Raw genomic sequence first — 23,977 nt, forward strand, 5'->3', positions numbered from 1 at the left:
GGTCAAAGGTCACAGGGACCACAACAGTAGTCATCTTAAAATCATGCCCCTGGGGTCAAAATTAGCCCAACCCGTAACTTGTTTTAGATAAACTTGTATTGAAAAATATCTTATTTGTCTGAAATCTTTAGACCTAGAGTTTAAATATTTGGCATGTAGCTTTATTTAGCAGTCCTCTACCATTAAATTATATACCAGTTTGAGTCAGGTGAGTTATGCTAGTGTCATCATAGACCTTTTGTTTTGTTTCCAGGAGAATTCCAGAATACTCGAGGTCATGGAATGTATGTAGTGATCTGAACATTAAAGCAGGCTACTGTAACTGGAACAGCTCACGTAGTGGAGATTTTACAATGAAATTAATTGATATAAAGCTTATGCTTAAAGAGCCATGTGGAGTGAATGTGTCCTCAAACTTCACCATAGACACAAGAAAGATAGGTTTGTAAATTCAGGGTGTTGTTGATCTACTGCTTAGTCTTTTTAAGTTTGTATTCAAGAATGTAACATGCAAGACTAACAAAGGTGTCATGTTAAGAAAAAATGCCCCCCCCCCCCCCCATGAGTGGTGGGGGCATATAGATTTGCTCTTGTCCGTGTGTTCATCCATCCGTCTGTCCGTCCGAAGTTCGTGACGATCCTAGTTCAAAAAGTATTTTGCCTGAGTCTTTATCATGATATGAACTTGCGCACCTCCTATTTTTCGTCTGGTTTCGCCTCCTAATTTTAGAGTTATGGCCCCTGAAATAGTCAAAAATGCATATTTTCACCCTTTGACACACCTAGCTCAAAAAATATTTGATATAGATTCATGAAACCTTGCATGAGTCTTAGTCATGATATGAACTTGCGCACCTTCTATTTTTCATCTGGGTCCACACCCTATTTCTAGAGTTACAGCCCCTGAAATAGTAAAAAGTGCACATTTTCACCTTGTGACATGCCTAGCTCAAAAAGTATATGATATAAATTGATGAAACCTTGCATGAGTCTTAATCATAATATGAACTTACGCACCTCTTATTTTTTGTCTGGCTCTGCCCCCTATTTTTAGAGTTATGGCCCCTGAAATAGTCAAAAATGCACATTTTCACCTTGTGACACGCCGAGCTCAAAAAGTATTTGATATATATTCATGAAACCTTGCATGAGTCTTAATCATGATATGAACTTGTGCACCTCCTATTTTTTTTTTATCAGGGTCCGCGCCCTATTTCTAGAGTTATGGCCCCTGAAATAGTCAAAAATGCACATTTTCACCTTGTGACACGCCTAGCTCAAAAAGTATTTGATATATATTCATGAAACCTTGCATGAGTCTTAATCATGATATGAACTTGTGCATCTCCTATTTTTTTTTTATCAGGGTCCGCACCCTATTTCTAGAGTTATGGCCCCTGAAATAGTCAAAAATGCACATTTTCACCTTGTGACACGCCTAGCTCTAAAAGTAATTGATATAAATTGATGAAACCTTGCATGAGTCTTTATCATGATATGAACTTGAGCACCTATTATTTTTCATCTGGGTCCGCCCCCTATTTCCAGAGTTATAGTCCCTGAAATAGTAAAAAGATGCACATTTTCACCTAATTATTTGCCTCACTCAGAAAGTATTAAACGTAAATTCACGAAACCTTGCTTGAGTCTTTATCATAATGTGACCTTGCACACTTGGCATTCTTCTTCAGAATTATAGCGTTTATTACAGAGTTATGGCCCTTGAAATAGCCAAAATAGTGGATTTTTTGTTTGTGATGCTCATAGCTCAAAAAGTATATGGTATAGAATAATGAATCCTTTTCATAATTTTTTTTTGAGGCTATACCCCATTAAGACTGCAAACATTTGAATTATTTCCCCTTATTTGTGACAAATGTACCAGTGGAGAGGGGTGTGGGTGGGGGAGACACACCCTGTGTCCTACAGACACATTCTAGTTTCCATTATTGATCTGGTGTAGTCACAAAAATCATTATCGTGGTGCAGACAGCAAAAATACGCAAATTTGTGTATAATATGTAAATAATACTGACTAAAAGCTAGAGTTAGGATTACCATGGTTACAAAATATAATTATATATTTAAGATACTTTGTTCAAATTGCTTGAATCTGGTATATACCAGAGTCTGTAGTATATCACCACATTTGTTTTTAGTCACAGCCGAGACAAATACATCTGGTATTGTTTAATTTCAGGTTTGCCACCAACCATTTGAAGTCTGGGGAATTTTTTTTTTTCAGACCAGAAAAGTGATTTTATTTTATAGACATGATTTGAGCCGCACCATGAGAAAACCAACATAGTGCATTTGTGACCAGCATCGATCCAGTCTGGTCAGGATCCATGCTGTTTGCTTCCAAAGCCTATTGCAATTAGAGAAACCGTTAGCGAACAGCATGGATCCTGACCAGACTGCGGATGCGCAGGCTGATCTGGATCCATGCTGGTCGCAAAGCCACTATGTTGGTTTTCTCATGGCACAGCTCATTTATTAACTTACTGTTAGTAAAGCAAGGATATTCTATCATATTAGAAAAAACTAATATCTTCTTATTTCTGTGAATTAATCAACATGCTGTATATATGTAAAATGCTAGACTTAATCATTTAATTGTCTCTTGTTTCAGTGAAGCCCAACCCAGTTTTTGGATTAAAATCTTCAGTTTTAAACAGCACTTGTGTCCAAGTGCAATGGAGAACAAACAATTCAGAGATGCAGTACCCTAAAGAACACAAACTGATAGTTTCCAGTAAATGGGATGACCCTAAGGTAAACTTTGGGCTTTAAATATTAACCTTAAACTAATTTTCTTGGAGGCCATTCACTCTTGTCTTGTAATTCTGGATGACCCAGACTGTACAATACCTTGGTCTGTAGCATGCGGACATCTCTGTTGCAAAAAGGATGAAGGAAGTTTGGCTCAAGTCAGTTCATCTGTAGGTTGTTGGTTGGTCAGTGAGTTTGTTTTATTCTGATCAGTTGCTAGAGAACACATTCTTGCAATCAAAATAAGTTTATAAAATTTACAGTGATTGACTGGTAGGAAGATGATCTCTAGTGTTTTAGGGTTCATAAGGTAAAAGGTAAAAATTGGATATTATGTATAAATGTATAAGGTGGGCCAGTGGTCTAGTGGTAACACACTTGACTGTCAATCCAGAGGTCCAGGGTTCAAATCCCAGTCCAGACACTGGACAGATGCCTGGACATATCTGAGAGTGAGTGTCTCCCACGTAACTAAGAGGCCTGTACTGGTCCTTCCCAGGAAAGACAGCTTTGCCTGGCACTTTAAAGAACCAGCCTGTCTATTCCCAAAGAGCTATATAGGCTAAGTTAGCCGTATAGGCCTGTATCTAAAAAAGATTCCTCTCTATCTGTTCTTGGAGCTTTATCTCACTCTGTCCCTCTGGTCAGATTGCTCTGTGTCTGTACTAGTAGAGGATGAATTTCCCAGCCTGTGTAGCTGCATTTGCTATATGTAAAGTGCCTTTGGGCATGTTTATCATGAAAAGTGCTTTATAGAAATCAGGTATGATAATAATAATAATAATAATAATAATAGTAACATTCTTGATACTGGAAATTATCTGTTAAGTTTACTCAGACAGGCTGCCAGGCTGGGAGGAATAGAGAGGGTATAGGGCATTTATGCTGCACAAACAAATCTTTGAGTCAGTTTGACATGTTTTTCTCAGACAGGCCACAAGGGTGGGGGGAGAAGTGAGGGTGTGGGGAATTTTTGTTGAAGAAAGATAATTTCTGAAAATGTGTAATATTTAGCATAGATTTAGTTCCAAGACAACCGGTCAGTTGGGTAAACAGTTTTAATATATATACATAAGGGGGGGGGGGGGGGGGAAGCGGAATGCTTGGATTGTACTAGGGGTCATTGGAGGCAATGTCACATTTACTATTACTGTTTCAAAAAGGTAATTAGTTAAGATTAAGTTAAGTATTGTTGCCAAACTGTTTGTAGCTGGTTTGAAGTCAATTTGAGCAGCTGGTCAATGTAAAAGTAGGCTGAGTTCAAAGTGAGTTTTTCTAAAAATGGATTGATTCACCAATTCCTTAAAATTGTTTTTTATGGTCAGGATCCATGCTGTTAGCTTTTAAAGCCTATTGAAATTGGAGAAACTGTTAGTGATCAGCATGGATCCTGACCAGACTGCGCGGATGTGCAGGCTGATCTGGATCCATGCTGGTCGCAAACCCACTATGTTGATTTTCTCATGGCACAGCTCATTTTAAGACTGATTTATTGCTTTTCTTTTTCCAGGTGTATAAGTTCAACACAACAGAAGATACTGAAAAAGATACACACGGTTGGACGTTGTGTAGTCTGCACCCACATACAGCTTACACATTCACTGTAAGCATACAGCCAACTGGAGGGCAAGCAGGTTTTTATAGCGACCCTAGAGAAATTGTGGCCACTACATACTCTGATAGTGAGTGAATTTGATCTGAATATTATATAAAAAAGCAACAACCTTCATTCTAATTCGAAATTTATTTAACACTTATGCAAAAACTTTGAAATCTTTGTTTACATGTAGGTTTGTGTTAGCTGTCATATCTGACATGAAGAATTCATTCATGTTTTTCGTGATACAAGTGTAAGATAATCTGCTAAGTAGATTTTAAACAGTTGTAATATCAGCATATTTAGCACGACTTTTCAAAGAAAAAGAAGAGCTATTGCACCGTCGCAGTTGGTTAAAGTTTTTGATAAAAGTCGAATATCTCTGTTACTATCAAATCTATTGACTTGAAACTTAAAATACTTATTTACTATCAAAGTCTATCTACATCAGGAGAAACAACCCCATAACTGTGATTTGAATTTTGACAGAATTATGCCCCTTTTTAAATTAGAATTTTTTGTTAAAGTTTTTGATAAAGTCAAATATCCCTGTTGCTATCAAAGCTATTGACTTGAAACTTAAAACGGTTATTTACTATCAAAGTCTACACCAGAAGAAGCAATCCCCATTACTCTGATCTGAATTTTAACAGAGTTATGTCCTTTTTTAACTTGGAATTTTTTTTTTACTGGCAAAGCTGTTGTAATTCAAAGTCAAGCACTGAAAAATGCGAGCGCGCTGTCTTACGGATAGGTCATGTTGTTAGTGTAATTATTTGCTTAAAAAATGTTTCCCATAATGAAAAAACTGTTCCTGGTTTCTTTTTTTAACTATAGATTTTGCTTTCTTGATTTTCAGTACCAAGTGCCAGTCCAGGTGTAACAGAAGGGGGTTACAGCTGGACTCACAGGGACTGTGAAGGAATAAATGACAAAAGAAAAGTTTGTGTGTTTTGGAAGGTAAGTTGTTTTTTTGTGGCATTTTAGATTTTACTACTTTCTATTTTGAGAACAGTTAATTTAAAATTGTCCTTGGTCTGTTTTTTAGTATCCATCTTCTTCCATACCAAGAAGAATTTTTAACCAGGTTTTCAACGAAAACAAAGGCTGGGATTGATTTTGGGGTTTCTGGGGTCAAGGTCAAGGTCACTGTTACTTAAAATAGAAAAAGGGTTTCCGGTCAATAACTTTTGTTTCGGTAAAGATATTTGAATAAAACTTGGTATGTATGTAGCTTATCTCAAGACAAAGGCTGGGATTGATTTTGGGGTTTCTGGGGTCAAGGTCAAGGTCACTGTTACTTAAAATAGAAAAAGGGTTTCTGGTCAATAACTTAACTTAGGAATGAGCTATCATGATGAAACTTGGTGTATAGAAAACTTATATAAAGTTGTAGCTTGGGATTGATTTTGGGGTTTCTGGGATCAAGGTCAAGGTCATTGTTACTAAAAATAGGGTTAGGGTTAGCATATCTTCTACATGCATGGAGGGATTTTGATGAAAGTTGGCACAATTGTTCACCATCATGAGACGGAGTGTCATGTGCAAGAACCAGGTCCCTAGGTCTAAGGTCAAGGTCACACTTAGAGGTCAAAGGATACAAGAATGAAAACTTTGTCCGGAGCATATCTTCTTCATGCATAGAGGGATTTTGATGTAACTTGGCACAATTATAGACCATCATGAGACGAAGTGTCTTGCGCAGTTCCCTTCTTTAGAATTACTTCCCTTTGTTGTTACTATAAATAGCTTATATTGTAACTTTTTCATTACTAGACGAAGGGAAAAATCGAGACCACTTTTCTGTAGTACAACATGCATGTTACATCCAATTTTGAGGTGTATATTGACCAATCTCTACCTGGTAAGGATTTCTGTGTGGACTTACCATTTTTTTTTTTTTTTTTAATAAGATTAACTTCCCTTAGTTGTTACTATAAATAACTTATATTGTAACTTTTTTATAATTGACCGTAGGGAAAAACCAAGACCACTTTTCTGTGGTACAACATAGTTGTTACTTTCTAATTTTAGGTGTATTTTAAGGTATCTCTACCTGGTAAGGAGTTTTTTTGTGGACTTAGAAAAACAAAAGAATTACAATGATTACTAAACAACCACAAAATTAAAATTACATCTGCAAATACAGGTGCTAGAGTAAAGAAATTTGCTGTGACGGGCGTATATTGTGACATTCTGGCACTCTTGTTTATTCTTATGAAAAGTGTTGAAAACCTGGTTTCGTGGCATTGCCGCATTTCTTGTTTTAACTGTCCTGATGTTAAATGCTGCTACTAGAAGACTTTATGCCCAACAGGTCCAGTTCACACCATTGCTGTTCTAATTCAGTTACAACAAAAATGATATTAATGCAGATTTTGAAATAAGTTAGCCTATACAATAACAACAAAAGGAAAAGAAATGAGGCTCTGCAGTTTTGTACAACAGTCTCAATTTGATAGTTTTAATACTTTTTCACTATTTCAGTGAGTTGATATTTTCTGAATTAATTTTAAAGCATCAGTATAGTCAAAACGTGAATTGATTTAAATTGTAGAAAATAAAATAAGCTGAACTTTGTAATAAAATTAAAGGGAAGTAATAAAGATAAATTTGTGAATGAAGTTATTTATTAACCCTTACCCTGCTGAATTTCTATAAATGAACTTGTCCATTAAGCTCATTATGAACATTTATTCTATCTCATTAACAGTTGTTGTAATTTTACGAATTGATGGTATAAAAAAATTATTTGATTTACTTAATTGCAAACAATTTTTGAGTAAAGAAGTTTATTAAATAAACATGTGAACATTGTCTTTTGCAATTTTTATTTTGAAATGGTGCTAAAGTTTGAAGACACATTCTAACTTGAACTTTTTTTTTTTTAATCAAAATAGCAAAATATTATTTTGTTGATGTTATAAGTCTTTGCCAGTTTTATAAAAAAAAACAAAAAAAAAACGTCTTTAGCCTTTAAGCAGTCAGTATAATTATCAGATCTAATCAGTAAAAATTTTACTATAACTTCATTCTTGTTGTGCTGGCCTTTTTTTCTGACTGTCAAAAATGTAAAGATTTTTAGCTCCACTTTTCGGAGAATAGGGGTGGTATTCTACTCGCCCCGGTGTCGGTCTCAGTGTTGGCATTGGCGTGTCCTTTCTTGGTTAAGGTTTTTTGGCAACCTTTGTTTTTCTGTGTTACTATTGCTTATATCTTACTTTATCTCCATATTAACATTGTTCATCATGCAAACAAAGTACGGTATGTGCAGGGGCTGGGCCCATTATACCCAAGGTCAAGGTCACCAAGTTGTTATACTTAATAGGTTATTTTTAAGGTTAAAGTGTTTGGGTAACCTTTGTTTTTCTGTCATATCTTTGTTACGTTTGCTTATTTCTAACTTTAAGTTCACATAAACATTTTCCAGCATACAAACGAAGTATGTGCAGGGGCTAGGGCCATTATACCCAAGGTCAAGGTCCCCAAGTTGTTATACTAAGGTTATTTGGAAGGTTAAAGTTTTACAGCAAACCTTCGTTTTTCTGTCATATCTTTGTTACTATCTCTTATATCTCACTGATCGCATAAACATTATCCAGCATACAAACAAAGTATATGCAGGGGCTGGGCCCATTATACCCAAGGTCAAGGTCACCAAGTTGTTATACTTAGGTTATTTTTAAGCTTTAAATTTTTCAGCAGCCTTTGCTTTTATGTCATATCTTTGTTACAATTGCTTATATCTTAATTACTGTAAGTTTACATAAACATTTTCCAGCATACAAACAAAGAATGTGCAGGGGTTGGGCCCATTATACCCAAGGTCAAGGTCACCAAGTTGTTATACTTAGGTTATTTTTAAGGTTAAAGTTTTTAGACAACCTTTGTTTTTCTGTCATATCTTTGTTAATGTTGCTTATATCTTTCTGTATGTTCACATAAACATTGTCCAGCAAACAAACAAAGTATGTGCAGGGGCTGGGCCCATTATACCCAAGGCCAAGGTCACCAAGTTGTTATACTTGGAATTATTTTTATGTTAATTTTTTTTTTAAGCTTCTTTTATAGACATATCTTTGGTACTTTAAAAGATAATGACTTGAAATCAAAAACATTTCTTTATAATCATGATCTGCATGTGAAGTTACAATTTCCATAACTCTGATTGTGTTTTTGACAGAATTATGCCCCTTTTATACTTAATTTTTTTTGGCAGTCTTCGCTTTCTGGATATAACTTTAGTACAGTATAATTTGAAACCTAAAATGTATCTTTATCATCATCATATGCTATAATTATAAATAAAATAAATAAATAACAAAAATAAATAGAAATATAATTTGAGTTTAGCAAAGTCTTTATACTTTATGCACATGTAGTTTTTTGGACTGTTTTTTTTTTCTGATATGATTTTATTTTGTCAAAATAAAGATTGTCAGTACCCCTTCCATACTTAACCTTTAACCCCTCTGAGTAGTAGGGTCTTTTGTGAATGCTCAATGTTGTTGCATCCGTCAAGTTTCTAAAAAAATCTTCTTGTTGAAGACCACTGGGCAGAATTACACAAAACTTCACAAGATGTTCCTTGGGTGGCTCCCTTCCAAAAAGAATTTAATTCTATGCAGAACTCTGGTTGCCATGGAAACCAAAAGGAAAAACTTTAAAAATCTTCTTGTACAAAACCGCAAGGCATAGAGCCTTGATATTTGGCATGTGTCATCATCTAATAGTCCTCTATGAAGATAATTAAAATTTTGCCCCTGGGATGAAAAGAGGCTCCGTCCTGGGGGTCATAGACATGGACTAATATAGGAAAAAAATTTAAAAATCTTCTTTTCTAAAACTACAAGACCTAGGCCTTTGATATTTGGTATGAAGCATTGCCTTATGGTCCTTTACCAAAATTGTTCAAATTATAACCCAGATGTGAAAAGAGGCCCTGCCACAGGGGGTCTCAAGTTTTACATAGACTTATATAGGAAACTTTAAAAATCTTCTTGCCTGAAACTGGAAGGCCTAGGCTTTTGATATTTGGTATGTTGCATTGCCTTGTGGTCCTCTACCAAAACTATTCAAATTATGCCCCTGAGATGAATAGAGGCTCTGTCCTGGGTGTCCTAAATTTAACATAGAATTATAAAGGGGAAAAATTCAAATCTTCTTGTCTTTAAGTTCAAGGCTAGACCTTTGATATTTGGTATGTAGCATTGCCTAGTGGATCTCTAACAAGATTGTTCGAATCATGCCTCTTGGGTGGAAAGAGGCCCTGCCCTTGGGGTCACATGTTATATGAGTTATATATGAATATATACTTCAAAAATTATCAGATCATATTTCATAGACTGTTTTATTATAATTAGTTGATGACCCCAATCAATTAGGGGTCACTTGACTGTGACCTTGACCTGCTGACCTACTTTCTTGTTTTTAGCTCACCAGAGCACGAAATGCTCAAGGTGAGCTATTGTGACCAGTCATTGTCCGGCGTCCATAGGTTCCGGCATCAGTCAACATTTGCCTTTTGAACACTCTAGAGGCCACATTTGTGACCCAATCTTTATGAAACTTGATCAGAATGTTAGTCTTGATGATCTGTAGGTCAAAACCCAAACTGGGTCATGTTTGGTCAAAAACTAGGTCAGTAGGTCAGATCAAAAGAAAAGCTTGTGAACACCGAGACCACATTTTTGACCCAATCTTTATGGATCTTAGTCAGAATGATAGTCTTGATGATCTCTAGGTCAAGTTTGAAACTGGGTCATGTGGGTTCAAAAACAAGGTCAGTAGGTCAGATCAGAGGAAAAGCTTGTGAACACTGTAGAGACCACATTTTTGACCCAATCTTTATGAAACCTGTCAGAATTTTAGTCTTGATAATCTCTAGGTCAAGTTCGAAACTAGGTCATGTGGGGTCAGAAACTAGGTCAGTAGGTGAGATCAAAGGAAAAGCTTGTGAACACTCTAGAGACCACATTTTTGACCCAATCTTTATGAAACCTGTCAGAATTTTAGTCTTGATGATCTCTTTAGGTCAAGTTCGAAACTAGGTCATGTGGGGTCAAAAACTAGGTCATGTGGGGTCAAAAACTAGGTCAGTAGGTCAGATCAAAGGAAAAGCTTGTGAACACACTAGAGACCACATTTTTAACCGAATCTTTATGAAACTTGGTCAGAACGTCAGTCGTGATAATCTCTAGGTCAGATTCGAATCTGGGTCATGTGGGGTCAAAAACTAGGTCACTTGGCCAGATCAAAGGAAAATGTTTTCAGCACTCTAGAGACCACAATTTAAGTTTGAAACTCATGAGAATTAGTCAGAATGTTTGTTTTGATAATCTGTAGGTCAAGTTTAGATCTGGGTTATGTGGGGTCAAAACCTAGGTCACCCGGTCAAATCAAAGGAAAAGCTTGTGAACACTCTAAGAGGCCACAGTTGTAACAGTTGTAACCAAATCTTTATGAAATTTAATCAGAATGTTTGTCTTGATAATCTTTAGGTCAAGTTCAACTCTTGGTCCCCATGTGGGGTCAAACACTACGTCAGTAGGCCAGATCAACTCTGGTGAGCGATATATAGGGCCATCATGGCCCTCTTGTTTAAGATATAGCCTTGAAATTTGGATGGCATGTACAGTTTTGCATACCGATCTTAAAACTGACTTTCAATGACCATGAATGTAACCTACTGACCTACTTTTTAGCTCACCTGAGCCAAAGGCTCATGGTGAGCTTTTGTGACTGCTCAATGTCCGTGGTTCGTCGTGTGTCATGTGTCGTCCATTGTCCGTCCGTCAACATTTTCTAAAAAACCCACTTGACAGAATTACACCAAACTTCGCAGGAATGATCCTTGGTTGGTCCCCTTTCAAAGTTGTTCAAATAATTTGATTCCATGCAGAACTCGGCAACCGAAAGGAAAAACTTTAAAAACTTTCTTATCCAAAACCGCAAGGCATAGAGCCTTGATATTTGACACTACATCATCTTGTGGTCCTCTATGAAGATTGTTCAAATTGTGCCCCTGAGGCGAAAAGAGGCCCCGCCCTGGGGGTCACAAGTTTTACATAGACTTATATTGGAAAAAACTTAAAATACTCTTCTTGTCTAAAACCACAAGACCTAGGCATTTGATATTTTGTATATAGCATTGCCTTGTAGTCCTCCAAAATTATTCAGATTATGCCCCTTGGGTGAAAAGAGGCCCTGCCCGGGAGTGGATGGGGAAGGTATCTCAAGTTTTGCAAAGACATACAGAGGAAAAAAACTTAAAAATCTTCTAGACTGAAACTGCAAGGCCTAGGCTTTTGATATTTGGTAGGTTGCCTTTTTAGCTCACCTGAGCCTTTGAGCCAAAGGCTCATGGTTAGCTTTTGTGACCGCTCAATGTCCGTCGTCCATCGTGTGTCGTGTCCATCAACATTTTCTAAAAAAATTTTCTTGAAAACCACTTGGCAGAATTACACCAAACTTCACAGGAATGATCCTTGGGTGGCCCCCTTTCAAAATTGTTCAAAGAATTGAATTCCATGCAGAACTCTGGTTGCCATGGCAACTGAAAGGAAAAACTTTAAAAATCTTCTTGTCCAAAACCACAGGGCCTAGGACTTTCATATCTGGTGTGTAGCATCATCTAGTGGTCCTCTACCAAAATTGTTCAAATTATTCCCCTAGGGTCAAATATGGCCTTGCCTCAGGGGTCACATGGTTTATATAGACTTATATAGGGAAAACTTTGAAAATCTTCTTGTACAAAACCACACGACCTAGGGCTTTGATATTTCGTATGTAGCATCATCTAGTGGTCCTCTACCAAGATTGTTCAAATTACCCCCCTAGGGTCAAATATAGCCCCGCAACTTTGAAAATCTTCTTGTCCAAACCACAAAGCCTAGGGCTTTGATATTTGTAATGTAGCATCATCTAGTGGTTCTCTACCAAGTTTGTTCATATTATCCCCCTAGGGTCAAATATGGCCCCACCCCGGGGGTCACATGGTTCATATAGACTTATATAGGGAAAAGCTTTTAAAATCGTCAATAACCTACAATATACAAATTTGGACAACATGTATAGTTTTGAGTGGCACAATGAACCTTGTCTTAGTAGACCTTGATTTTGACCTAGTGACCTACTTTCACATTTCTGTAGCTACAGCCTTCAAATTTGGACCACATGCATAGTTTTGTGTTCCAAAATGAAATTTTACATTGATTTTGACCTAGTGACCTACTTTCACATTTCTCAAGCTACAGCCTTCAAATTCGGACCATGTGCGTAGTTTTGTGTACCGAAAAAAACTTTGACCTTTACATTGACCTAGTGACCTACTTTCACATTTTTGAAGTTACAGGCTTCAAATTTGGACCACATGCAAAGATTTGTGTTTCGAAATGAAATTTGACCTTGATTTTGACCTAGTGACCTACTTCACATTTCTCAAGCTACAGCCTTCAGATTTGGACCACATGCATAGTTTTGTGCACTGGAGAAACTTTGACCTTGACATTGACCTAGTGACCTACTTTCACATTTCTGAAGGTACAGGCTTCAAATTTGGACCACTTACATAGTTTCATGATCCAAAATTAAATTTGACCTTTATTTTGACCTAGTGACCTACTTTCACATTTCTCAAGCTACAGCATTCAAATTTTGACCACATGCATAGTTTTGTGTACCAAAAAAAAACTTTGACCTTGACATTGACCTGGTGACCTTCTTTCACATTTTTGAGGGTACAGGCTTCAAACTTGGACCACATGCACAGTTTTGTGTTTTTATGCCCCACTTTTGTGGGGGGGGGGTGCATATAGATTTGCCCTTGTCCGTCCTTCCGTCTGTCCTTCCGAGAATGTTGTGTCAAGCGTAGCTCCAAAAGTATTTGACGTAGGGTCACAAAACTTTACAGGAATGTTGGTCAACATGTGTAGTTTTGCACCTGGGGTTTTCGCGTCCGGATTCATTCAGTCAGAGTTATAACCCCTGACTTTGTAAAAATTGGTCATTTTAATGTTGTGTCACGCCTAGCTCCAAAAGTATTTGACCTAGAGTCACAAAACTTTACAGGAATGTTGGTCAGCATGTGTAGTTGCAGGGCACTCGTTCGGCCGTTTTTTGGGGCCGAATATGGGCCCCATTCCCGTCATAAAATAATATGTTTTTTTCCCCTTTCACAGAAGAAAATTCCCCTGATAACAGGTTGTTTGACACAACTAAATATGAACTCTCTTTCAAGTTATATTTAGTTACTCTAAGGAAGGTTACTGCTGCAATATAGTTACATTAGTTAGAAATGTTGATAAGTGTGAAAAGTAGTAACATATATCCCTAGTGAAAATGAACATCTGGAATACCACTGGAACATCAGCTGGAATTCCATCTCAGTTCCACTGGTATTTTTCAACGGAATAGTGTTGGTATTCCACTGGAATACCAATTATTTTCCAGTGGAATTCATTTGGAATACCAGTGGAATCCCACCAAAATACTGTTGAAAAATACCAGTGGAATTCCACCAGAATACCAGTGGAATTCCACCAGAATACCTGTGGAATTTCACTTAGAATACCAGTGGTATACCATCAAGATTCCAGTTGAATTAATTCCATCAAGTTTCCAATGGAATTCCATTTGAAATACTAGTGGTATACCATCAAGTCAATGAAAAAAATGGTACTTTAATGATATCTAATGAAAATCAATGGTAAATCAATGAATATAAATGGTACTAATGATATCTAATGAAATTCAGTGGTAAAAAATGCACTGCATGGACAGCATTTTTCCCACTGCAACTGGCGGGCATTCAAGGGACACTGGACAGATGACGATTCTGACAGATGGCCCTGTCTGTCAGTGGATATTCATTTATCATGTGACTTAAATCCTTGCGTTAGGTAAATATATATCTTGCAATGTTGCTTTTAATTGGATGTTGGTGTCATCATCATGTGTAAAATAGGAGATGTGCAAGTTTACATCATGATAAAGACTCATGCTAGTTTTTATCAATTTATATCAAATACATTATGAGCCAGGTGAAAATGTGCATTTTGTCACTATTTTAGGGACCATAGCTCTAGAAATAGGCGATGGCCACAAAACGTAGGAGGTGCCCGGAAGTTATATCATGTTATAGACTCATGCAAGGTTTCATTAATCTATATGAAATTCTTTTTGAGGTAGGTGCATCATCACAAGATGAAAATGTGCATTTTTCACTATTTCAGGAGCCATAACTCTGGAATTTGGGAGAGGGGTGCATTGCTAGCTGGAAAATAGAAATAGGAGGTGCACAAGGTCATATCATAATAATTTAGACTCATCAATTTATATCAAATACTTTTTGAGCTTGGTGCCCCACAAGGTGAAAATGTGCTTTTTTTACTATTTCAGGGGCCATAACTCTAGAAATAGGGAGCAGCGACAGACGAAAAATAGGAGGTGCACACGTTCATATCATGTTAAAGACTTTTGCAAAATTTCATCAATTTTGATTAAATACTTTTTGAGCTAGGCGCGTCACTTTTTTTTTTCCTACACACATACTCACAAACGGATGGATGTACAGATGCATGGACGACACTAGACTAAAATTATATGCCCCCACCACTCATAGTGGGGGCACAAAAACACATATTTTAACAAAGTAAGAAGCATGAGCATCAAGAACTGATCAAAATATTTACATGTATAAGAATATAAGTCATGAAAACCAATGACAAAAATATGACTGCATCTGACTAGAATTATATGAATAAAAGAAACAGAAAAAATATCACATTTTATAATTGATTTAAACTACTTTTGTTTTCAACATATATAACACACTTACTGTAGCTGATACCATGCTATTCACATAAATCTGGTCCAGAATTTCAAACTATATAAAAACCATCATTTTTCCGCCAAAACTGGTGCTATATTTTATTCACAAATCATGAAATTCAGTTGAGTGGAATTCCACTCGTACTGGTATTCCAAATTCAAATTCCAGTGGAATTCCACCTGTACTGGTATTTCAAATTCAAATTCCAGTGGAATTCCACCTCTACTGGTATTTCAAATTCAAATTCCAGTGGAGTTCCACCTCTACTGGTATTTCAAATTCCAGTTCCAGTGGTATATTTGGTAATTCCACTGGTATTCCAGTAACATAGCAGATTCCAGTGGAATTTATGTAGCATTCCACTGGAATTCCATTGATTTTTTCACTAGGGATATGGCTAAAATCTTCCTCTTTTTGTCTTAAAACACCGAAAAATTCCCCTTCCTGAGGGTATGGGTACCTGTCCCCAAAAGTTGTCTAGTGCCCTGAGTTGTGCACCTGGGGTTTTGCATCCGGATTCATTCAGTTGTGTAGTAGTTATGGCCCCAGACTTAGTAGAAAAATGGTCATTTTAATGTTGTGTCGCGCGTAGCTCCAAAAGTATTTGACCTAGAGTCACCAATGTTTACAGTAATGTTGGTCAGCATGTGCAGTTGTGCACCATGGGTTTCGCGTCCGGATTTACTCAGTCGTGTAGGAGTTATGGCCCCTGACTTAGTTAAAAATTGGTCATTTTAATGTTGTGTCACGCGTAGCTCGTAAAGTATTTGACCTAGAGTCACCAAAGTTTACAGGAATGTTGGTCAGCATGTGCAGTTGTGCACCTGGGGTTTCGCATCTGGATTCATTCAGTATTGTAGGAGTTATGGCCCCTGACCTAGGAAACAATTTGTGTCCTTTGTCATATAGTGGGGCATCTGTGTCTCATGGACACATTCCTAGTTGAAATGAAATTTCACCTTGATTTTGACCTAGTGACCTACTTTCACATTTCTCAAGCTACAGCCTTCAAATTTGGACCACATGCATATTTTTGTGTTCTGAATTGAAATTGACCTAGTACCTACTTTCACATTTCTCAAGCTGCAGTCTCCAGATTTGAAGCACATGCATAGTTTTGTATACTGAAATGAAGTTTGACCTTGAAATTGATCGTGTGACTTACTTTCACATTTCTCAAGTTTCAGCTTTCAAATTTGGACCACATGCATAGTGTTGTGTACTGAACTTGCTTTTGACATTCAGCTATTTAAATAGGAACACTCAAAAATGGCTCAGTGGTGGGCGCCAAGATCACTCTGTGATCTCTTGTTTAAGATACAGCCTTGAAATTTGGATGACATGTACAGTTTTATACACCAGTTTAAAACTTGACTTTCAGTTACCATGAATGTGGCCTACTGACCTACCTTCTTAATATTTTAGTATCTGATTTGCTTGCCATTTGAAACATGTGGCTCATATAACTCAGGTGAGCGCTTTAGGGTCATCATGACCGTCTTGTTATATCTTGGTGTATCTTCCTTTTAAAGTAGAGGTCTCTAATTGAGACCGATTCATTTTATTCACAAATTGCCAAATAGTGGAAGGCGCTGTATTACGGACAGCTCTTGTTAACACTAGTGAATGCTTTAATTATACAAATGAGGTTTTAATGCTCAGTGTATATCAGCATTATCACAGTACTAGCAGCTAGTTGTAAAGACTTCCAGTACTTTTGAGAATAGAAATTAAAAAATTTTTTCCAGCCAATCCCAGAGGAAGATAAAAATGGTCAAATGAAAGGACTAGATGTTGTATTCACAGCTGTCAATCAGGCTAGTAAACCAATCAATAACCAGTGGGCTGAAGATTCAACATATGGTTGTAGTTTGGGCTTGCTGTGTAATATAGACTACGTGTTCTCCATCAAGGCTAGAAATAGAAATGGTACATCAGAAGATAACTCTACATTGCTTATATCGGCTGTCACTAAAGGTAAGATTTAATTCCTGTTGTAATTCAGTGAATGAGAAGGTGTAAAAGAAATTAGGTATTTAAATAACCAAAGAGATATGGATAATATTAATACTACTTACAGTCAGGTTTGGAAATTATGGAAAAGGGTTTCGAGACTAGTATCAGAATTTAGCCTTGCAGTTGGTCAGATTTTATAAGTTTTGATATTGTGTTTTAGAGTGCAGCCTTGCAGTTGGTCAGATTTTTAAGTTTTATGACTAGTTTCAGAGTGCGGCCTTGCAGTTGGTCAGATTGATAAGTTTTGATACTGGGTTTTAGAGTGCAGGCTTGCAGTTGGTCAGATTTATAAGTTTTGATACTAATTTCTATTCGTAGAAATGTTATGATTTTTCCATAGACTTCCATTATGAAAAATTGTGTGAGGTCCAAATTTTTTAAATCAGCCTAGTAAATACTCAGGCACATAACCCTATCCTTTTTATTTGCTGAATTTTCTATGTATGTAACATCTGAAGTTTTGAAAAATCAGTGTTTAATCAAATTCTACATTGTAGAGAAAATTTCTATCCAAACGTGCAGAACTACCTTAAAAGTACACTGCAGTAGCAAGGGCATCTACCCTAATCCTTAACTTGTGTCATGTTTGTCATTTCTGCTTTTTTTTCAGGAATAGTCCAGCCACAGTTTATCGTTGAGGCTGCCAACACCTCAAATGTTTCTGTGAGTTGGACAGAAGCAGAAAAAGCCACTGGTTATGTGGTAGCCTGGTGTAGAAACAGAAATGGAGAATGTGAGGTGAGTCATTATTATGGCTTTCACATGTAATGAATGAGACATATTTATGTAATGCTGTCTGTTCGTCTGTATGTCAAAAAGTTGTCCAGGAAACCCCTCCAACATCCCCAGGTGGATTTGCACTAAATTTTACAAGAGCGATCAGTGCCAAGCCTAGATATGCATATTGTCAGCATTTTCGGGTTCAGTGATTTGTGCCTTTCATTTATCAAACTTTATGATGATTTGGCCACTTCTCTTAAATTTTTGGGTGGATTTTCACCTAACTTTACAGGAGTGGTCAGTGCCAAGTCTTAATATGCACCTTATTGGCATGTTCAGGCTCATTGATTTTTAGTGGACATAACGGCCCTTTATTTGTCAAATCTTATGATATTTTGGCAACCTCTCTTACACCATTGGGCAGATTTCCACCAAACTTTACAGAAGTTATCAGTGCCAACCCTAGTTATGCATTATATCAACAGCATGTTCAGGTTCAGGGATTTTCAGCAGAGTTATTGCCCCTGATGGTTCGTATTTTACAGTGTTTTCATTACTTGCTGTATACCATTAGGCTGAATTTCACAGATCTGCATGAATGCTAAGTGTGAAGTGTAGTTGTGCTAACCAGAATCATGTTCTGGTTGAATGATGTTCAGCAGAGTCATGCCCCTTGATTTGTCACACAAGGACATTTTTGCATACAAACTACATAAACACTGGAGTTAGGATGATTAGAACATGGATTATAAATTATTGACTGTAACAGTTATATTATTTGTCATTTATTGTGTCTGCATAAACTGCACTGGGGAAATTGTAAAGATAAGATGGATGACACTGATATTGAACCGGCAGTCTAGCTTCTAAGCGATGTTAAGAGAAAAATTGTTTCAACTTTGTTTCAGAAAATATGAATTGCTACTATTTTTGCACTGAAAAAAAAAATACATTACATAAACAGCATCTAATGAAAGCAAAGTAGAATTTGTTACAGGTTAGTACTATTGTCGGGTGAAATAGAACAGCCATATTTTATCGAAATTTCATATACAGGCTGTTTGCTATATTTACATTGCTAAGTTGTCAGCATTTTCAGTCATATGATTTTTTTGTGGTATTATGGCCCTTTAGTGTAAATATTTGAATAAAGTTGTATTATGATACTGATGGAATATCAATGAAAGTAAACAGTTATTTTGTGCCAAGCTTAACCCTTACCCTGCTAAATTTCTATAATGAACTTGTCCATTTTTTAATTTGGACAGTACAATTAATTGTTAAAAGGGTGCATGTCAGAAAGATACTGACTGATTAGTGGACAGTGTAGATGGTGATCAGACTGCACAGATGTTCACACTGATCATGATCTGCACTGGTCGCAAAGGCAGAATCAGTTGTGTGCAGCATGATGAGGGCTAATCATGAATGTTGTAAGGGATTTTAGGTTGAATAATTGTTGGCTTAGTTACTGGTCTTTTACATTTGGAATATATAAAGCTTGTTACAACTTGTCATACCTTGTATAGATTTCTCTTCTGAAACCATTAATTGCATTGGAAAAATGTCCAATACAAATGCTGATCTTGTGTACCAAAGGCTTTTATCAGCTGGAGTTATTCCCCCATACTATTTTAAGTATTAGTAGTTTTTCTTACAACTTCACCTTTTAACAATAGGCCTAGGGGCTTTGACGAATTTAGTAGAAATACCCTGTTCTTAAAGAAGTAACTTCTGTTGGCTATTGAATTCTTGAAAATGTAAATCTTGTACTGATTACTTAATCAAAAAAGAAAAAGGATATTGGTCTGTTATGAAACTCGGGTTTGCAGCATTTTCAGTTTTTCTGTTTGTTGCAAAATCATTGCCATGTTCAGAGGCAGTGTAGATTTCAGCCAAGCTGCAAAGTTTTTGTACCAAGTCTAGGTTATTTTCTGCATATCTCACTATATTCTGTTGTCAGATACTGAATATTTGAGCCACACAATGAGGAAACCAACATAGTGCTGCAAAACCATGGCCATCTTCAAAAGGCAGAGTAGATTTCAGCCACGTTACAAAGTGCAGTCTGGTCAGGATCCATGCTGTTAGCTTTCAAAGCCTGCAATTAGAGAAACCATTAGCAAGCAGCATGGATCCTGACCAGACTGCACAGATGTACAGGCTGGTCTGGATCCATGCTGGTCGCAAACGCACTATGTTGGTTTTCTCATGGCTTGGCTCATTTATTTATCTTCTGTTCAAATGTTCAAAGTCATATACAAGTCTCAAATTTTGTTAAGAATATTAATATTGTTGTTCTTGCAGAATAGAAACATTGTTAATTGGCAAAGATTCTCTTCGGCCACTAGAAAAGCTGTTCTTCAGATTAATCCAGAAAACTCACCACAGGACTTTCTGTATGGTGTAAGTGTGTTGACAGAGCAAGGCAGCAGTGGTGTAGAATGGCAAGATTGTGTCTACCTTAAAAATGCTAGTAAGTGTTTATTTTGCATTGCCTTTCTTATTCACCTACCTCAACAATAATATATCCATTGCCTTTCTTGTTCACTGACCTCAGCAGTTATATATCCATTGCCTTTCTTGTTCACTGACCTCTGTAGTTATATATCCATTGCCTTTCTTGTTCACTGACCTCAGTAGTTATATATCCATTGCCTTTCTTGTTCACTGACCTCAGTAGTTATATATCCATTGCCTTTCTTGTTCACTGACCTCAACAGTTATATATCCATTGCCTTTCTTGTTCACTGACCTCAGTAGTTATATATCCATTGCCTTTCTTATTCACCTACCTCAACAATAATATATCCATTGCCTTCCTTGTTCACTGACCTCAGCAGTTATATATCCATTGCCTTTCTTGTTCACTGACCTCAGTAGTTATATATCCATTGCCTTTCTTATTCACCTACCTCAACAATTATATATCCATTGCCTTTCTTGTTCACTGACCTCAGTAGTTATATATCCATTGCCTTTCTTATTCACCTACCTCGGGGCCTCCGTGGCCGAGTGGTTAGAGTCGTTGACTTCAAACCATTTGCCCCTCATCGATGTGGGTTCGAAACCTCATTTGGGGCGTAGAATTCTTCACGTGAGGAAGCCATCCAGCTGGCTTACGGAAGGTCGGTGGTTCTACCCGGGTGCCCGCTCGTGATGAAATATGCACGGAGGGGCACCTGGGGTCTTCCTCCACCATCAAAGCTGGAAAGTCGCCATATGATCTAAAATTGTGTCGGTGCGACAATAAACCCAACAAAATAAATAAATAAATATTCACCTACCTCAACAATAATATATCCACTGCCTTTCTTGTTCACTGACCTCAGCAGTTATATATCCATTGCCTTTCTTGTTCACTGACCTCAGTAGTTATATATCCATTGCCTTTCTTATTCACCTACCTCAACAATAATATATCCATTGCCTTTCTTGTTCACTGACCTCAGTAGTTATATATCCATTGCCTTTCTTGTTCACTGACCTCAGCAGTAACATATCCATTAATGTATCCATTGCTTTTCTTGTGCACTGAACTCGAGAATAAATTCATTGTCTATTATATTCACAGACTCCCAAATTAATATGTTCATAGCATTTCTTGTCTGAAGGGCCCAACAGTAATACAAACACTGCCTTTGACAGACCCCAATGATAATATATCCATTGCCTTTTGTGTTCACTGACCCCAACAATGATAACATATGCAGTGCCTTTTTAGCTCATCTGAGCCAAAGGCTCAGGGTGAGCTATTGTGATCGTTCACCGTCCGGCGTCCGTTGTCCGTCTGTAAACTTTTACTTTAAACGACATCTCCTCATAAACCGCTAGGCCAATTTCATCCAAACTTCGAAGGAATGTTCCTTGGGTGAAGCTCTACAAAAACTTTTCAAAGAATTGAATTACATGCAGAACTCTGGTTGCCATGGCAACCGAAAGGAAAAACTTTAAAAATCTTCTTCTCAAAAACCAGAAGCCCTAGAGCTTAGATATTTGGTGTGAAGCATTCCCTAGTGGACTTCTACCAATTTTGTTCAAATCATGACCTCGGGGTCAAAATTGACCCCGCCCCAGGGGTCATATGATTTTACATAGGAAAATCTTAAAAAATCTTCTTCTCAAAAACCAGAAGCCCTAGAGCTTAGATATTTGACATGTAGCATTGCCTAGTGGACCTCTACTAAAGTTGTTCAAATCATGACCCCAGGGTAAAAATTGACCCTGCGCCAGGGGTCACATGATTTTACATAGATTTCTATAGGAAAATCTTGAGTTTTTTAGCTCACCTGTCACAAAGTGACAAGGTGAGCTTTTGTGATCGCGCGGTGTCCGTCGTCCGTGCGTACGTGCGTCCGTGCGTGCGTCCGTAAACTTTTCCTTGTGACATCTCTAGAGGTCACATTTTTCATGGGATCTTTATGAAAATGGGTCAGAATGTTCATCTTGGTAAATTCTAGGTCAAGTTCGAAACTGGGTCACGTGCCTTCAAAAACTAGGTCAGTAGGTCTAAAAATAGAAAAACCTTGTGACCTCTCTAAAGGTCATAATTTTCAATGGATCTTTATGAAAATTTGTCAGAATGTTCATCCTGATGATATCTAGGTCAAGTTCGAAACTGGGTCACGTGCCTTCAAAAACTAGGTCAGTAGGTCTAAAAATAGAAAAACCTTGTGACCTCTCTAAAGGCCATATTTTTCATGGGATCTGTATGAAAGTTGGTCTGAATGTTCATCTTGATGATATCTAGATCAAGTTCAAAACTGGGTCACGTGCGGTCAAAAACTAGGTCAGTAGGTCTAAAAATAGAAAAACCTTGTGACCTTTCTAAAGGCCATATATTTCATAAGATCTTCATGAAAATTGGTCAGAATGTTCACCTTGATGATATCTAGGTTAAATTCGAAAGTGGGTCATGTGCGGTCAAAAACTAGGTCAGTAGGTCAAATAATAGAAAAACCTTGTGACCTCTCTAAAGGCCATATTTTTCATGGGATCTGTATGAAAGTTGGTCTGAATGTTCACCTTGATGATATCTAGGTCAAGTTCGAAACTGGGTTACGTGCGGTCAAAAACTAGGTCAGTAGGTCTAAAAATAGAAAAACCTTGTGACCTCTCTAGAGGCCATATATTTCAAGAAATCTTCATGAAAATTGGTCAGAATGTTCACCTTGATGATATCTAGGTCAAGTTCGAAACTGGGTCACGTGCAGTCAAAAACTAGGTCAGTAGGTCAAATAATAGAAAAACGTTGTGACCTCTCTAGAGGCCATATATTTCAAAGATCTTCATGAAAGTTGGTCAGAACGCTCACCTTGATGATATCTAGGTCAAGTTCGAAACTGGGTCACGTGCCTTCAAAAACTAGGTCAGTAGGTCAAATAATAGAAAAACCTTGTGACCTCTCTAAAGGCCATATTTTTCATGGGATCTGTATGAAAGTTGGTCTGAATGTTCATCTTGATGATATCTAGGTCAGGTTCGAAACTGGGTCACGTGCGATGAAAAACTAGGTCAGTAGGTCTAAAAATAGAAAAACCTTGTGACCTTTCTAGAGGCCATATATTTCACAAGATCTTCATGAAAATTGGTCAGAACGTTCACCTTGATGATATCTAGGTCAAGTTTGAAACTGGGTCACGTGCCTTAAAAAACTAGGTCAGTAGGTAAAATAATAGAAAAACGTTGTTACCTCTCTAGAGACCATATTTTTCAATGGATCTTCATGAAAGTTGGTCAGAATTTTTATCTTGATAATATCTAGGTCAAGTTCAAAACTGGGTCACATGAGCTCAAAAACTAGGTCACTATGTCAAATAATAGAAAAAACGATGTCATAATCAAAACTGGGTCATGTGGGAAGAGGTGAGCGATTCAGGACCATCATGGTCCTCTTGTTTAAAAAAAAATAAACCAGAAGGCCTAGTGCTTAGATATTTGACATGTAGCATTGCCTAGTGGACCTATACAAAATTTGTTCAAATCATGACCCCCTGGCTCAAAATTGACCCCGCCCTAGGGGTCATTTGATTTTACATAGG

At 37.2% G+C, this 23,977-nt stretch overlaps 1 protein-coding gene across 3 annotated transcripts in view; it reads left to right on the forward strand.

Moving 5' to 3' along the window:
- Positions 1-23,977, forward strand: part of LOC123525364 (uncharacterized) — a 100,672-nt gene that overhangs the window by 41,193 nt on the left and 35,502 nt on the right. For all 3 annotated transcript variants that reach the window (XM_053537928.1, XM_045304352.2, XM_045304351.2), the window contains exons 5-11: positions 254-441; positions 2,633-2,775; positions 4,283-4,454; positions 5,229-5,329; positions 16,949-17,177; positions 17,827-17,954; positions 20,244-20,412. In XM_053537928.1, coding sequence (XP_053393903.1) covers positions 254-441; positions 2,633-2,775; positions 4,283-4,454; positions 5,229-5,329; positions 16,949-17,177; positions 17,827-17,954; positions 20,244-20,412 — 1,130 coding nt within the window. The remainder of the gene's footprint in view (positions 1-253; positions 442-2,632; positions 2,776-4,282; positions 4,455-5,228; positions 5,330-16,948; positions 17,178-17,826; positions 17,955-20,243; positions 20,413-23,977) is intronic.

This window comes from Mercenaria mercenaria, chromosome 3, assembly GCF_021730395.1.
Source record: "Mercenaria mercenaria strain notata chromosome 3, MADL_Memer_1, whole genome shotgun sequence".
NCBI classification, from domain to species: Eukaryota; Metazoa; Mollusca; class Bivalvia; order Venerida; family Veneridae; genus Mercenaria; species Mercenaria mercenaria.